Consider the following 16,218-nt stretch of genomic DNA (forward strand, 5'->3'; position numbering starts at 1 on the left):
AATGACAAAAGCATGTGGTATTTCAAAGCCGACCTCATACGGCATTAACAGTGCAGATTCTCCAGATATGACCACGTATTTTGTTTCTCCGATGTAGGAACGCAAACGAAACGGAAATCTACGGAATTTGATGATTTTAACAAAACATTGTGCGTAGAATTGTACTGGTTTACGACAACAGAGGAGAGTTTCCGGTGACTAGAATAATACAGAGTGGTCTCAGTGAAAAAATTAATTGTTCTGAAATTAATTATTCTGGCTCAGAGACCTGCCTTTTTTTGTCACTGGGTTTTCGATTCCTGTGTAATTATGGACGAAAATGTTTCATGAAATAAAGAGACATTGCAGCAACAAGCGCGAAGTTTTTGTGTATAATGCACTTATCGCGTGCTGTGGACAATAAACTTCTTGCATACTTCGACAAAATTTGGGTCTCACAAAACCATACCAACAAGTGTATTGTACTCGACTTCAATGGAAATAGTGGCCTCAAAGTACGTCCACTCACTTTTTACAGCGCGTATCGGCGTTTTAGGTGATGGGTGCAATGAAGTGTTTGCAACAGCTGAAAATGAATAATTTTCAGGAGGCACAAAATATTCTCGGTCCCAATTAGCCGAGCCGTTGGATCAACAATCTTGGTGGCAGAATACGAATAAGTCTTATAGTTTAACCGAAAGCTGCCACAACGTTACTACAGTATTTCCATGCAGGTGGGGCGTGATGCTTACAGTTCCGTCCTCATGGTGGCTTATTCTGAGCACAGAAGTAGGTCATTCCTAGAAATGATAAATGGCGCCGACAGACGATGGTTTAACCCTACTGGAGCTCTCTGGGTGACAATCGTAAAACAGGTTGGACGGAGGACGTTCACGTGTATCTGTCTCCCATGTTTCGCACTCTGAGGAAGGTCGAGTCACTGGCACGAGCGACTTGGGACCGTCAGAACGACCGCTGACAGTTGGCTGTATAGTGAAATGCTGTCAAATAATTGCTGCACAAATATGCAGCCAGGTGTTGATAAGACTTCAAAGTGGGCAATTTGCTTTAATTGTTTAGAAATGTAAAATTGTGCACTTCACAAAACGAAATAAAAACATAAGATCCTATGGCTATCATATCAGTGAGTCGCAGTTGGACTGTGACTCCGACCAATACCTGGATGTGACACTGTAGGTACATGAAATGGAATGATCACATACGTTCAGTCGTGGGTAAAGTAGGTGGTAGACTTTGGTTCGGTGGTAGAATACTGGGAAAGTAATCAGTCTACAAAGGAGATTTCTTGCTTACAAATCACTCCCTCGACCCATGCTCAAGCGTATGGGTCCCGTACAAAATAGGACTAACAGGGGATATTGAACATATACAGAGAAGGGCAGCACGAATCGTCACAGGTTTGTTTGACCTGTGGGAGAGTGTCACAGAGATACTGAAGGAACTGAACTGGCAGACTCTTAAAGGCAGGAGTAAACTATCACGAGAAAGCCTAATTTCAAAGTTTCAGGAAGCGGCTTTGAATGATGACTCTGGGAATACTACCACCCCCTACGTGTCGCTGACATAGGTACCGTGAGGATAAAATTAAGATAATTACTGCACGTACAGAGACATTTAAACAGTCATTCTTCCCGCGGTCCATACATGAGTGGAATGGGAAGAAACCCTTATAACTTGTACAACGGGACGCACCCTCTGCCATGCACTTCACAATGGTTTGCAGAGTGTAGATGTAGGTGTAGGTGTAGTGGAATGACCGCATAACGAGTGGTGACAACTGCCATCTGTGTACCTCATTAGAAAACACTGAGTGACAATTAACGAGCATTTCGCTCTCACATCAGTACATCGCCGAAAGAGCCAGCCTTCAGGAATTGTGAAACGAACCCTGATGTCCAGGGCCGTGTGCTACAAAGAGCGCAGATTCGCCACGAGATGGGGAAACTCACAGGCGTCTGTTGTGCTGAATGTGCCCTAAACGCTGTAGTGTGCGAGTGAGACAGACGAGAACCTACGTCACAGGGAAGCAGCTTCTAAAGCTGCCTGTGGCCAACGAGACGTAGCAGTGTTAAATATGGCGGATCTAAGATCGGCCATAAAGGTAACGTTTATGAAAACTGTTTAATTCTGTAGTAATTCAGGGAATGAAGTCACAGTAATTTTAATGTGACATCCTTGATACATTTTCATGGTAATCTCAATAAAATTTGAATATTGTTCATATCTATAATAGTTTAGGATTCACTGTTAAAGTGAAATTAACAAAATGAGATTTTCACTCTGCAGCGGAGTGTGCGCTGATATGAAACTTCCTGGCAGATTAAAACTGTGTGCCCGACCGAGACTCGAACTCGGGACCTTTGCCTTTCGCGGGCAAGTGCTCTACCAACTGAGCTACCGAAACACGACTCACGTCCGGTACCCACAGCTTTACTTCTGCCAGTATCTCGTATCCTACCTTCCAAACTTTACAGAAGCTCTTCTGCGAACCATGCAGAACTAGCACTCCTGAAAGAAAGGATATAGCGGAGACATGGCTTAGCCACAGCCTGGGGGATGTTTCCAGAATGAGATTTTCACTCTGCAGCGGAGTGTGCGCTGATATGAAACTTCCTGGCAGATTAAAACTGTGTGCCCGACCGAGAATCGAACTCGGGAACTTTGCCTTTCGCGGGCAAGTGCTCTACCAACTGAGCTACCGAAGCACGACTCACGTCCGGTACCCACAGCTTTACTTCTGCCAGTATCTCGTCTCCTACCTTCCAAACTTTACAGAAGCTCTTCTGCGAACCATGCAGAGTGAAAATCTCATTCTGGAAACATCTCCCAGGCTGTGGCTAAGCCATGTCTCCGCAATATCCTTTCTTTCAGGAGTGCTAGTTCTGCAAGGTTCGCAGGAGAGCTTCTGTAAAGTTTGGAAGGTAGGAGACGAGATACTGGCAGAAGTAAAGCTGTGAGGACGGGACGTGAGTCGTGCTTCGGTAGCTCAGTTGGTAGAGCACTTGCCCGCGAAAAGCAAAGGTCCCGAGTTCGAGTCTCGGTCGGGCACACAGTTTTAATCTGCCAGGAAGTTTCGTTTGAAATTAACAAGTTTTGTAACAAAGACGTTAATGCTAAAATCTGAACGCTTTGGTGGATCTTAACGATAGACATTTCATATAGAAGCGTATCATTAAAATGACAAACCTTGTAAATATCAACTCTGTAACTTTATTTGTTTAAAAGTTATGGTCAGTTTAAATTATCATTATTTTCAGTTAAGCATCAGATCATCATTTCCTCCACACAAAACACATTGAACGATAAGAACATGACAACTTATTGAATCATTAGGTAACAGAATATTTCTTGTATAGTTTAATGCGTAGTAGTTACTTTTGTTCTTTATTTATTTATCAGAAGTCACATTGGTGCAAGGCAACTGGCCGTGACATTCAAAGTTAAGAAGGAAATTGTATTGGTTTTATGTAAAAGAATTTAACATTTATTAGGTAATGGATATTATTGTTTCTTTATTTACAACGTGAAAGTGGTTAAGATTTGATTATTTAAATATGTTAAAATGTAAAATAATGTAGAATAAGCTGTAGCCAATCAGATGGACGGCTTCAGGAAAGGGAGCTGCCCCAGTAAGTTGAGCGAGGATATTCGTCGCGCGGGATAACGCAGCCGGGTAAGGGCAGAGAGGCACAGTTGGGATTGAGACGCGAAAACGGACAGACGGTCTTTAGGCAGCTAGTTAGTGAAACGACTTAGAAAATTTCGCGTTGTGTTGTATCGTGGGACTTAGCCTCTGAGCGGTGAGCAGCCACGCGCCTGGTGTGAACTTTCCGCATAGTTAACGAAGTGGAGTATTGGACTTGGGTTTCTCGATGAGATTGGCAATGACCGAACTGTGTCAAATGGATATGCGATCGAGTGTAATATTAACTCTAAATACGAGCATTTTCCATATTAGTTTGCTTCCTGAATGAACATTATTCTAATCAAATCGCAACTGTGTGGCCTACATCATTTATGGGTCTTTAATGTAGTTCTCGATATTAGTATTACTGTTTTTATATATTATGTTAACTTTGTATTTCGCAAACTTGCCATCAGCCAGACAATTTAACCAAAGGGTCACAAGTGTCTAATTTAGGACGTGTACCGCGACACGTCCGGTTCAACCCCTAGACGAGTTTGAATCAAGAGGAACCGCACGTGAGCCCGAACATCTTTAGGGTGTTAGCTCGCATGAGACACCGGTACTCACTTCCATGCTGAGGGGTCATCTGACACTTTAGTGCATTACGCAGTCAACAAATGTGCACTGCCCTTCTTTGACGTTGTCGATCGCAGGAGAACAAGTAGACACCTTAGCCACAGGAAAGCTACACACAGGGTTCGGTATCTGCACAACGACAGAAAACGTTGCGTTCTGAACAGCCTCGTCCACCGTCATAAACTCGTCTAATACGCTGAAAATCTACTATTAGAACCGATTAAGGGATTAGTGAACACAGGGTTGACGTAGCGAGACTGTATGTTGTAATCCCCAAATCCTCGAAAAATAAGCGAAAAATATACCTATTGACAAAAAGCAGATAAAAATTCACTTGGCGGCTTCCTGAGAGACAATCTCCACTCATTCCAAATTAATAATATAAGTGAAGACCAGATGTGTCTTAAATTCAAAGAAATAGTATCGGCAGCAATTGAGAGATTTATACCAAATAAAGCAACAAACGACGGAGCTGATCCTTATCGGTACACAAAGTGGGTTAGAAAACTGTTGCAGAAACAACGAAACAAACATGACAAATTTAAACAGACGCAAAATCCCCGAGATTGGCGATCCTTTACAGAAGCTCGAAATTTAGCGCGGAGTTGAATGTGAGACGCCTGTAACAGTTTCGACAACGAAACTTTGTCTCGAAACCTGGCAGAAAATCTAAAGAGATTCTGATCCTATGTGAAGTATGTAAGCGGTAAGAAAAAATCAATGCCTTCTCTGCGCGATAGCAATGGAGATACTATCGAAGACAGAGCTGCGAAAGCAGAGTTACTAAACACAGCCTTCCGAAATGCCTTCACAAAAGAAGACGAAGTAAATATTCCAGAATTCGAATCGAAAACAGCTGCCAACATGAGTAACGTAGAAGTAAATATCCTCGGAGTACCGAAGCAACTCAAATTACCTAATAAAAGCAAGTCCTCTGGTCCAGACTGTATACCAATTAGGTTCCTTTCCGAGTATGCTGATGCATTATCTCCATACATAACAATCATATACAACCGTAAGCTCGACGAAAGATCCGTACCCAAAGACTGGAAAGTTGCACAGGTCACACCAATATTCAAGAAAGGTAGTAGGAGTAATCCACTAAATTACAGGCCCATATCGTTAACATCGATATGTAGAAGGATTTTAGAACATATATTGTGTTCGAACATTATGAATTACCTCGAAGAAAACAGTCTATTGACACACAGTCAACACGGGTTTAGAAAACATCATTCCTGTGAAACACAACTAGCTCTTTATTCACATGAAGTGGTGAGTGCTATTGACAAGGGATTTCAGATCGATTCCGTATTCCTGGATTTCCGGAAGGCTTTTGACACTGTACCACACAAGTGGGTTGTAGTGAAATTGCGTACTTATGGAATATCGTCTCAGTTATGTGACTGGATTTCTGATTTCCTGTCAGAGAGGTCACAGTTCGTAGTAACTGACGGGAAGTTATCGAGTAAAACAGAAGTGATTTCTGGCATTCCCCAAGGTAGTGTTGTCAGCCCTTTTCTGTTCGTTATCTATACAGGGTGTTACAAAAAGGTACGGCCAAACTTTCAGGAAACATTCCTCACACACAAAGAAAGAAAATATGTTATGTGGACATGTGTCCGGAAACGCTTACTTTCCATGTTAGAGCTCATTTTATTACTTCTCCTCAAATCACATTAATGATGGAATGGAAACACACAGCAACAGAACGTACCAGCGTGACTTCAAACACTTTGTTCCAGGAAATGTTCAAAATGTCCTCCGTTAGCGAGGATACATGCATCCACCCTCCGTCGCATGGAATCCCTGATGGGCTGATGCAGCCCTGGAGAATGGCGTATTGTATCACAGCCGTCCACAATACGAGCACGAAGAGTCTCTACATTTGGTACCGGGGTTGCGTAGACAAGAGCTTTCAAATGCCCCCATAAATGAAAGTCAAGAGGGTTGGTGTCAGGAGAGCGTGGAGGCCATGGAATTGGTCCGCCTCTACCAATTCGTCGGTCACCGAATCTGTTGTTGAGAAGCGTACGAACACTTCAACTGAAATGTGCAGGAGCTCCATCGTACATGAACCACATGTTGTGTCGTACTTGTAAAGGCACATGTTCTAGCAGCACAGGTAGAGTATCCCGTATGAAATCATGATAACGTGCCCCATTGAGGGTAGGTCGAAGTACATGGGGCCCAATCAAGACATCACCAAGAATGCCTGCCCAAACGTTCACAGAAAATCTGTATTGATGACGTGATTGCACAATTGCGTGCGGATTCTCGTCAGCCCACACATGTTGATTGTGAAAAAATTTGATCACGTTTGAATAAAGCCTCATCCGTAAAGAGAACATTTGCACTGAAATGAGGATTGACACATTGTTGGATGAACCATTCGCAGAAGTGTACCCGTGGAGGCCAATCAGCTGCCGATAGTGCCTGCACACGCTGTACATGGTACGGAAACAACTGGTTCTCCCGTAGCACTCTCAACTGCACGAAGAATTGCCTCGTCCATTGCAGGTGTCCTCGTCGTTCTAGGTCATAGGTCATAGGCTGCAATGTTCCGTGGTCCCTAAGACGCCGATCAATTGCTTCGAACGTCTTCCTGTAGGGACACCTTCGTTCTGGAAATCTGTCTCGATACAAACGTACCGCGCCACGTGCTAATCCATACATCAAATGGGCATCTGCCAACTCCGCATTTGTAAACATTGCACTGGCTGCAAAACCACGTTCGTGATGAACACTAACCTGTTGATGCTACATACTGATGTGCTTGATGCTAGTACTGTAGAGCAATGAGTCGCATGTCAACACAAGCACCGAAGTCAACATTACCTTCCTTCAATTGGGCCAACTGGTGGTGAATCGAGGAAGTACAGTACATACTGACGAAACTAAAATGAGCTCTAACGTGGAAATTAAGCGTTTCGGGACACATGTCCACATAACATCTTTTCTTTATTAGTGTGTGAGGAATGTTTCCTGACAGTTTGGCCGTACCTTTTTGTAACACCCTGTATATTTGGAAGTGTGTGTGTGTCATGTTACAATCTTTCCCTGTGTAGTGCACGTGACACAGCTGGAAACTGTATTTGCGGGCTACTGCCATTAAAACAGGGGATAAATGTGTTCAGAGACAAGTTGACACCATAATCCAATAATTTTCTTTTACCAGTAAAAGGATTTTCTGTCTTTAGAAACTTTAATAAGTTGTAAAATGTATGTGTTTCAATTCTAAATAAATTCTGAATTTCGAATTTCTTAATTTGATTTATTTCTACAGAGTTTTTGTCATTTTATGTGCTATGCTGTATCTTAAGATACCCTCGGGCTAATACCGTGCAATGTAACACTGTTGTAAAACAGCTGTAGGAATGTAAATCGATGTAATATAGCAAATATGAAGCCATAAACGTGTGGGGGGGGCATTGATCGCTTGCCCAAAAAAAGGTGTTCAGCATTGCAATCGAGTTCGAAAAATACGAAATATTTGAGAAATGGCTTACGTGCACGGTATTTGCCCGCTCTCCCCTACCTATGCCCCCAGTTGTTTTGAACGGTGTGCGGCCCACCTGCAGGCGCCGCTGGTGCAGCAGGTGGGAGGCGCAGGGCTGCGGCGTGCGCACGCCGCGCACGGCCGAGCCGCGGTGCGCCACCGAGTGGTGCGGCGTCGACGTCTGCGACGCCTCGGCCGACGCCGCCGCCGCCGGCTGCAGGTAGCGCGACGCGGGCTCGATGTACAGCACGTCGTCCCCGTCCGCCGGCGTCCACACGTGGCCGTCGAACAGCCCGTCCGCCGTCGCGACGCCCCTCACCACCGCACTCTCGTCACCTGCGCAGGCACGCCGCAAACACCGTCTCCGTCACACTGCGCTACAGCTGGTCGCAAAACATAGATAATATCGATACATGACACTTTTTCCCAAAAATATCGATAAATAGGGTTCAGTTCAGGACCCTGTGCAGGCCAGTTCATTACAGGGATGTCACTGTCGTGTAACCACGCCGCCACACGCCGTGCTTGATCGTGTTGATAGATGTAATTTCCATCCCCGAATTGCTCTTCAACAGTGGGAAGCAACAAGGTACTTAAAACATCAATGTAGGCCTGGCTGTGACAGTGCCACAAAACAACAAGGGGTGCAAGCCCCCTCCATGAGAAACACGACCACACCATAACACCACCACCTCTGACTTTTACTGTTGGCGCTACACACGCTGGCAGATGATGTTCACCGTGCATTCGCCGTACCCTCACCCTGCATTCAGATCTCCATCGGATCACTACATTGTGTACTGTGATTTCTCACTCCACACAACGTTTTTCCACTGTTCAATCGTCCAATGTTTACGCTCTTTACACCAAGCGGGGCGTCGTCTGGCGTTTACCGGCGTGATGTGTGGCTTGTGAACAGCCACTCGACAATGAAATTAAAGTTTTCTCACCCCCCGCCTAACTGACATAGTGCTTACAGTGGATCCTGATGCAGTTTGGAATTCCTGTGTGATGGTCTGGAGAGATGTCTGCGTCTTACACATGACGACCGTCTTCAACTGTTGGCGGTGTCTGTCAGTCAACAGACGAGGTCGGCCTGTACGATTTTGTGCTGTACGTGTCCCTTCACGTTTCCGCTTCACTATCCCACCGGCACGGTGGACCTAGGGATGTTTAGCAGTGTGCAAATCTCGCCTGCAGATGTATGATATAAGTGATACCCAGTCACCCGACCACGTTAGAAGTCCGTGAGTTCCGCGGAGCGTCCCATTCTCCTCTCTCACGATATCTAATGACTACTGAAGTCGCTGATATGGAGTACCTGCCAGTAGGTGGCAGCACAATGCACCGAATATGAAAAACGTTTGCTCTTTGGGGGTGTCCGGATACTTTTGATCACACAGTGTACGTAAGTTCTCCTATCCCGCGAGTGCCCGTCTTCTTCCTACGGGGAGAAGCCGTTTCCTCGGTTTTTTGTTGGGTTGTTTGGGGGAGGAGACCAAACGGCGAGGTCATCGGTCTCATCGGATTAGGGAAGGATGGGGAAGGAAGTCGGCCGCGCCCTTTCAAAGAAACCATCCCAGCATTTGGCTGGAGCGATTTAGGGAAATCACGGAAAACCTAAATCGGGATGGCCGGACGCGAGATTGAACCGTCGTCCTCCCGAATGCGAGTCCAGTGTGCTACCACTGCGCCACCTCGCGCGGTCGTTTCCTCGGTACGCGACTGTAAACGTCTGCTGTATCATTTCGTCCATTTCGGGCGACATCCAGGTAGGTATCCCACAGCCGTCCGTGAAGCCTCCAGCCACTTCTCCGGCCTGGAATCCCACTGGACTGAGCACACTGTCAGACTAAGACGCAGTGATCAGCGAAGACGCGTCTGGAGACGCCCAGGACAGCGGTCGGACACCATGCTGACTGTCGCCAGCTATACTGCCCGACAGACAGGAGTGATAGCCTGCGCTACCGTGTTATCTCTAGCAGGGCCCCGCCCCTTTGGTTGTCATCCATGGCACCCTTTCAGCGCAGCAGTACGTCGTGGACATTCTACGTCCCGCTTCGTTGCCCTTCATGGCAAGCCAGCCCGGGCTTACATATCGGCAAGATAATGCCGGCCTGCACACGGCGACAGTTTCTAGTCTTCGCCCGTGCTTGCGAGCAAGGATGCCGGATCTCTACCCAACTGAGAACGCTTAGAGGATTATGAGCAGTGTCCTGCGACCATCTCGATATTTTGACGATCTAAAGCACCAATTGGACAAAATTTGGCTTCATATCCCCAACGAGGACATCCAACAACTCTATCAATTGAGTTGTTGTGGAAACCAGCCTTATGCAATTTATATTTCCCCAGACATGTTTCGACACCAATGTGTCGTCTTCTGTGGGTTAAATTCTTATTTTCTGTAAGGTACAGGGTGATTCAAAAAGAATACCACAACTTTAGGAATTTAAAACTCTGCAACGACAAAAGGCAGAGCTAAGCACTATCTGTCGGCGAATTAAGGGAGCTATAAAGTTTCATTTAGTTGTACATTTGTTCGCTTGAGGCGCTGTTGACTAGATGAATCTTTCGTTTCAAAGATTGTGTTTAGTGATGAAGCAACTTTCCACATTAACGGGAAAGTCAACCGTCACAATGTCTGTATATGGGGCACTGAGAATCCGCGGGAAACAACTCAGTATGAACGTGACTCGCCGAGGTGCTACTGTAACTGGACTACAGTATCTGGAGATGTTAGAGAATTGGCTGTTCCCTCAGCTCGAACAAGAAGCACAACAATTCATATTTCAGCAGGATGGAGCGTCACCACATTGGCACTTATCTGTCCGTAACTACCTGAACGTCAACTACCCGAGGCGATGGATCGGCCGCCAGGCAGCCCGTGACAGAGCACTTCATCACTGGCCTCCAAGAAGCCCTGATCTTACCCCCTGCGATTTTTTCTTATGGGGGTATGTTAAGGATATGGTGTTTCGGCCACCTCTCCCAGCCACCATTGATGATTTGAAACGAGAAATAACAGCAGCTATCCAAACTGTTACGCCTGATATGCTACAGAGAGTGTGGAACGAGTTGGAGTATCGGGTTGATATTGCTCGAGTGTCTGGAGGGGGCCATATTGAACATCTCTGAACTTGTTTTTGAGTGAAAAAAAACCTTTTTAAATACTCTTTGTAATGATGTATAACAGAAGTTATATTATGTTTCTTTCATTAAATACACATTTTTAAAGTTGTGGTATTCTTTTTGAATCACCCTGTACAATATCACATTTGTAATAATTTAACTGCTGTAGGCCTAAGAAATACAATATTTGCAATTTGCTTCGTTTTGTTTGGACACTCAACTTAAAATTACATCGCTAATTGAACTGTATTATTATACATCGATTTTAGTGCTCGTTTTCGTCGTTTTTTTGACAGCATGTCATCTGCAAACTAGCCATGAAGAGAATTATTGCGTATTTGTGGAGAGCTGTTTCGAGGTTAGAGGTTATGTACGTTTCTGCAGTTACATTTTCCGTCCTGTTTCGTGTCCCTGGTTGATGCCTCAATCAGCTACTATTTAGTGCAATGCTTTCACTCAGTTCTTAATAAATTTCCGCCCACTACTTCACCTCACATACACTTCCACAAAATGTGGCGAAATGTGATCTGAGCAGACACTTCTGACAATACACTCAGTGAGATGTGTCATGTTATTGTCATTGCCCACTTGTTCATCGTTGGTCTTGTGTGTTTTTGTTTTATGGAGCTGATTTTGAATGAATGTGTGTGTGTGTGTGTGTGTGTGTGTGTGTGTGTGTGTGTGTGTGTGTGAGTGAGAGAGAGAGAGAGAGAGAGAGAGAGAGAGAGAGAGAGAGAGAGGACGGGGGGAGATGGAAAGAGGAGTGGGGAGAGAACCAAGAAAACAGAAGTTTGTTTCCTGTTATGTTTTCTGTAGGATGTCACCACTGTATAGTTCATTGAGAGTTCCGAACAGTGTTTTATTGCACAATGTTGTATTTTCATTCGGGACTCTCTTTCCCTGTATTATTGCTTTTTGTAGGTGGTAGTTCTCCTCTATTGTGAGTTTTTGATAGAGACTGTTGCTTTCTCTAAGGATCTTAAGATCAGTTTCCTTGTTTTCTGGGTGTTGGTTTCCTTGTATTAGATGGTCTGCAAAAGTAGAGTGTGTACTATCACTTCTTAGGGCTCTGAGGTGTTCGGAGTACCTTATTTTGAAATTTCTGCATGTTTGGCCTACTGGCATGAACTGCAGGTTAACTGATATATTCCAGGTTTGGAGAATTTGTCTGCAGAGGGGTTCTTAGATCTTAGATTCTTCTGTACTGTGTTATTTGTGCGGAATGATATTTGTAGCACTTGTTTCTTCACTATGTTTCCCATCATGTGTACGTTTTTGTTGCTGTATGTTAGTGTGTGCCATGCTGTACTCTTTGTAGGGTGTTCCTTGTATCTTGTGTTTGTCTGGAGCTGGTGTTTTTGGTTCTCTGCTGTGGCTGGAGATTTGTTGATTGTTTGTTCTCTTTTAATTTGTTTTTTTAATTTTGTTGTTCAGTTTGTTTATCATTTGCTGTTGTATCCATTCTCTCTGGCTATTTGGTTGTTGCATTTAGTTCCTGTGTGTAGCTGAATGTGGCCAGTGGAGTTCTGTTGAGCCTGTGTAGCATGTGTCTGAAGCTTGAGAGTTTATGTGCTTGTGGGAGGTTGGAGTTGACGTGGATGGTTGTACTTGTGGCTGTAGGTTTCCTGAAAATTCCAAAATTATGTTTGTTGTTGGTTCTGTGTATGGTAAAGTCTAAGAAATTAAGCTTCATTTCCTCTTCTGTCTCAATGGTGAATTTTATTTTTTGGTGAACTGTATTAATGTCTCTGTGTAATTGTTTTATTCGGGTATGTGTTTCATCAATCAAGCAAATGATGTCATCTACATATTGGTATCAGTATATAATCTCGTACTGTTTTGATTGTATGATTTCACTGAATATTTTGTTTTCAATATGGTTTAGAAATATGTCTGCAAGTAGACCACTGATGGGTGAGCCCATTGGTAGGCCATCTTTTTGCAAATAGAACTCTTTATTGAAAGTGAAGCGGTTCAGTTCTGTCATAATCTTTAGAGTGGCTTTTATTTCATCTATGTGTGTACTTGTTATGTCCCCTTGATACTGTAGCTGGCTTTTAGCAATACTGATTGTTTCTTTTACTGGCACATTTGTGTACATGGATATGATGTCAAAAGATACGATGGTTGCTGTTGATGGTATGTTTAGATCTTTTATCTTTTCTATCAATCAATTCCAGGCCTGACAATTGCTTTCATAAGGGCCAGAAGTGGACCGACGCGTTATTTACTTTCTCAGGTTGTGAAGCTCTGCTCTGGAATAAACCACCCAATTTTTTCTGAAAATGTAATCATTTGCTTGCCTTTACATGTACATCACATCTATCGATTTCCATTCCGTTTGGATAATTCGTTCGTTGTCCATCTTTTTTCTTTTTGTTTTAGAGCTGTGCTAATCGCTTATCCCATACACTTTGTTGTATGAAACATCACTCGACACTCCGTTTCGCTGTGTGTCATCTTTATTAAACCTGCTTCCAAAATATTGAAATTTGGCAAAATTGTATAAAATTAGTTTGAAGGTGTAACGGCTGCATGTGAGCCGCTACATGGCTTGTTATAAGAGCCACATGCTCAGAACACACCTGGGTGCCCTTCCGACACTCAGCGAATTTGTATCCGGAATTATGTTATTTTATCACTCTTAGTATAGTCTGCAAATGTTGATGCGGGTCGTCTGCTGACGTATGCGTGGGCTGTCTGCTGTGGGTTCCGCGAATGTGGAGATGCAGTTTAGCCAACCATTGTATCAATTGGAGTGCGACTGCACTGGACCAGAGAGACATAAGTTCCCCGCGCGTTAGCAGGACCCGTTAGGTTGGCAAACAGCCGCTGTGCAGACTCTCTGAGCCCTTCCGGCCACCGTGTGTGGACCACGGACGAGGGGATGCCATATCGTTTGGTCGTGGGAGCAACTGACTCCATCCTACTTACGACTACGAATCAAGCAGTCACTATCAACGTTGATTAAGGCAGGTGCTCCAAATAAGGCCACTTTAAGACTTTACGATTTTTTGTCGCCAGACTTCTCAGCTGATTGCCTTGAAATTTCGCATGGCTTTAGATTAGCTCTTGAGCTACGAAGAAAAAAATCTGGTCATTCAAAACAGATGAAGTATATTCGAAACTGATATTTCTAAAACGTAGTAAATGGCCTTTTCACAAGAAGATTGGGGTTAAGGTCAGGTCGATATCGATGTTATTAGAGACGTAGAAGCTCGTATCCTGTCAAGGGTGGGGAAGGAAACCGGCCATCCCCTTTCAAAGGAACCATCCCGCCATTTGCCTGGAGAGATTTACGGAAATCTCGGAAAACCTAAATCTGGATAGCCGCACGTGGGTTTGAGCCGTAGTCCTCCCGCATGCGAGTCTAGTGTGGCCTGTAATGCAACTCCATGTACCCAACAAGGCCACGTCTAGAGAATGATGAGCTGGACACACTGAAATGCTGAATAAAAAAGTTTACTACATACTAAGAGCAAAGCAGTAAGTAAAATTCAGATTTTCAGACTGAGACTTGAAACGTACTATTTCATACCAGGAGCACAAATAGATCCCAAGATGTCTTTCTTGTGGGCCGCAGCACAGAGTTCATGCGCATACTGTCGACTGATTCGACAGAGAATTATATATTCTAATAAGTTCTCAGTACACGTTAAACAACACCAATATGTAGATGCACCTCGTTTTGAAGTGCTCAGGCCTGCTTGAGAGATTTTCCCCGAAGCGTCCTTATTGGTCTACACACAGCTTTTCAAGTCCACCTCGGTAGCTGTGCGGTCAACAGGTCGGATTGCTAGCTGAAGGGGCCCGCGTTCGATTCCCGACCGGGTTGGAGATTTTCTCCACTTGGGGACCGGATCCTGTGTTGTCCTTAGTTCGTATCGTCACAACTGACGTTTCACTCTTCAGATGGTTGTATAGGCACATGCCGAATAATAATAATAATAACTTTTCGTTCTTATCAAACATTTTCTGCCATTTCAAACAGACCCATCTTACAATAACTCAATGGTTTCAAATCTACTATAAATATGCTTCAACAGAATCACAGGTTCACTAATTACTCCAGAATTTAGCAAAAACGTGCCTTACTAACTAAGCACAAAAGTTCCAAAACGGAAGATTCACGTTTGCTGCTGAATATCGTAAAACATGGCGCCTTTCTTCTCGTTTGTCACTAGGACGCCATTTCCGGTCACCTAGGTGCTGTCATTCGACGAATTTGACAGGAAGTTTGTAAAATAAAGGGAAGTGGCGTTATTTGGCGCACCTTAATCGAATCGAATTGTGCGGATGTTCCTGAGCAGAAAGGGGATTACCACATTGATAACAAAGGCAAGGACCAAAGTCGACTCAAACTGCGATATATTCTGCATTCAAGACCTATAGAACAACAGAAAACGGATATGAAGTAGTGAAAGAGAGAAGAAATCGCCATTGCCGACACCCCTGTTTCCCGCTCAACATTCGCGCGTTGCGGGTTGCGGGTTGCCTCCCTTGTCCCGCAGGCGCTCCTCTGTCGGAGACTGTTGACCCGCCTTGCTCTACCATCGTACGCTATGAACACGGAACTCACAACCAACAGTTTGTCGACAGGCTAAATGCTAGCAGGCACCACCAGGGATCACCGTTCATGGGCAGCGTGCACAACAGCAACGACGGCACTGCTACTGCGGCAACTACAGGGACCCTATACACATACATAAAGTGGCCGATGCTCCTTTGTCCATATATAATATACACAGCCAGCCGACATTTTTTTGCAGGAATTCGCTCGGGAAGTACTGTCACCTGTTGACTATAACGAGACATGAAATTAGCACTCACATTACAGCAGAAAGTTTAGCTTCTTATTAAAAGTATGTGACTAGTATACTTTGATTGTGGAGTAGATTGAAAGTGTGGCGTGATGCCGTGTGTTAGCCATTTGTTACAACGTTCCGGAAAAAAACTGAAATCGACAAGGAAAAAAAGAGAGTTCCATTTGTATTGTTTTAGATGCTATGAAGCGATTTCAAATTTTCTTGGATGGATATTTATTGCCGAAGTTAGGAATCTCTAAGCTTTGCACACGTGTTTCCTTCCCACTTCAAATAAATTTGAAGTAATTTCACTGCAGACCTAGAAACTACACCTTATACCAATAAAATCCAGAAGAATTATTTCTCTAACGATGTTAGAAATGCTAAAGAAAAAGCATTGTAAAACAATTTGACAGTAGCTGATTTTCGAAACCGAAGCTTATTTATCACGAATATTGGTATTTCCATTCGATTTGTAATTAAACATAGATACATCACGAGTCAGAATTTGTTAATTG

General features: G+C 44.1%; 1 protein-coding gene across 1 annotated transcript in view; it reads right to left on the reverse strand.

Annotated features, from left to right (window-relative positions):
- The window catches only part of LOC126428361 (uncharacterized), a 205,936-nt gene that overhangs the window by 98,646 nt on the left and 91,072 nt on the right, over positions 1–16,218 (reverse strand). The window contains exon 4 of the mRNA XM_050090291.1: positions 7,774–8,099. Within this exon, the coding sequence (XP_049946248.1) occupies positions 7,774–8,099 (326 nt within the window). The remainder of the gene's footprint in view (positions 1–7,773; positions 8,100–16,218) is intronic.

This window comes from Schistocerca serialis, chromosome 12, assembly GCF_023864345.2.
Source record: "Schistocerca serialis cubense isolate TAMUIC-IGC-003099 chromosome 12, iqSchSeri2.2, whole genome shotgun sequence".
NCBI classification, from domain to species: Eukaryota; Metazoa; Arthropoda; class Insecta; order Orthoptera; family Acrididae; genus Schistocerca; species Schistocerca serialis.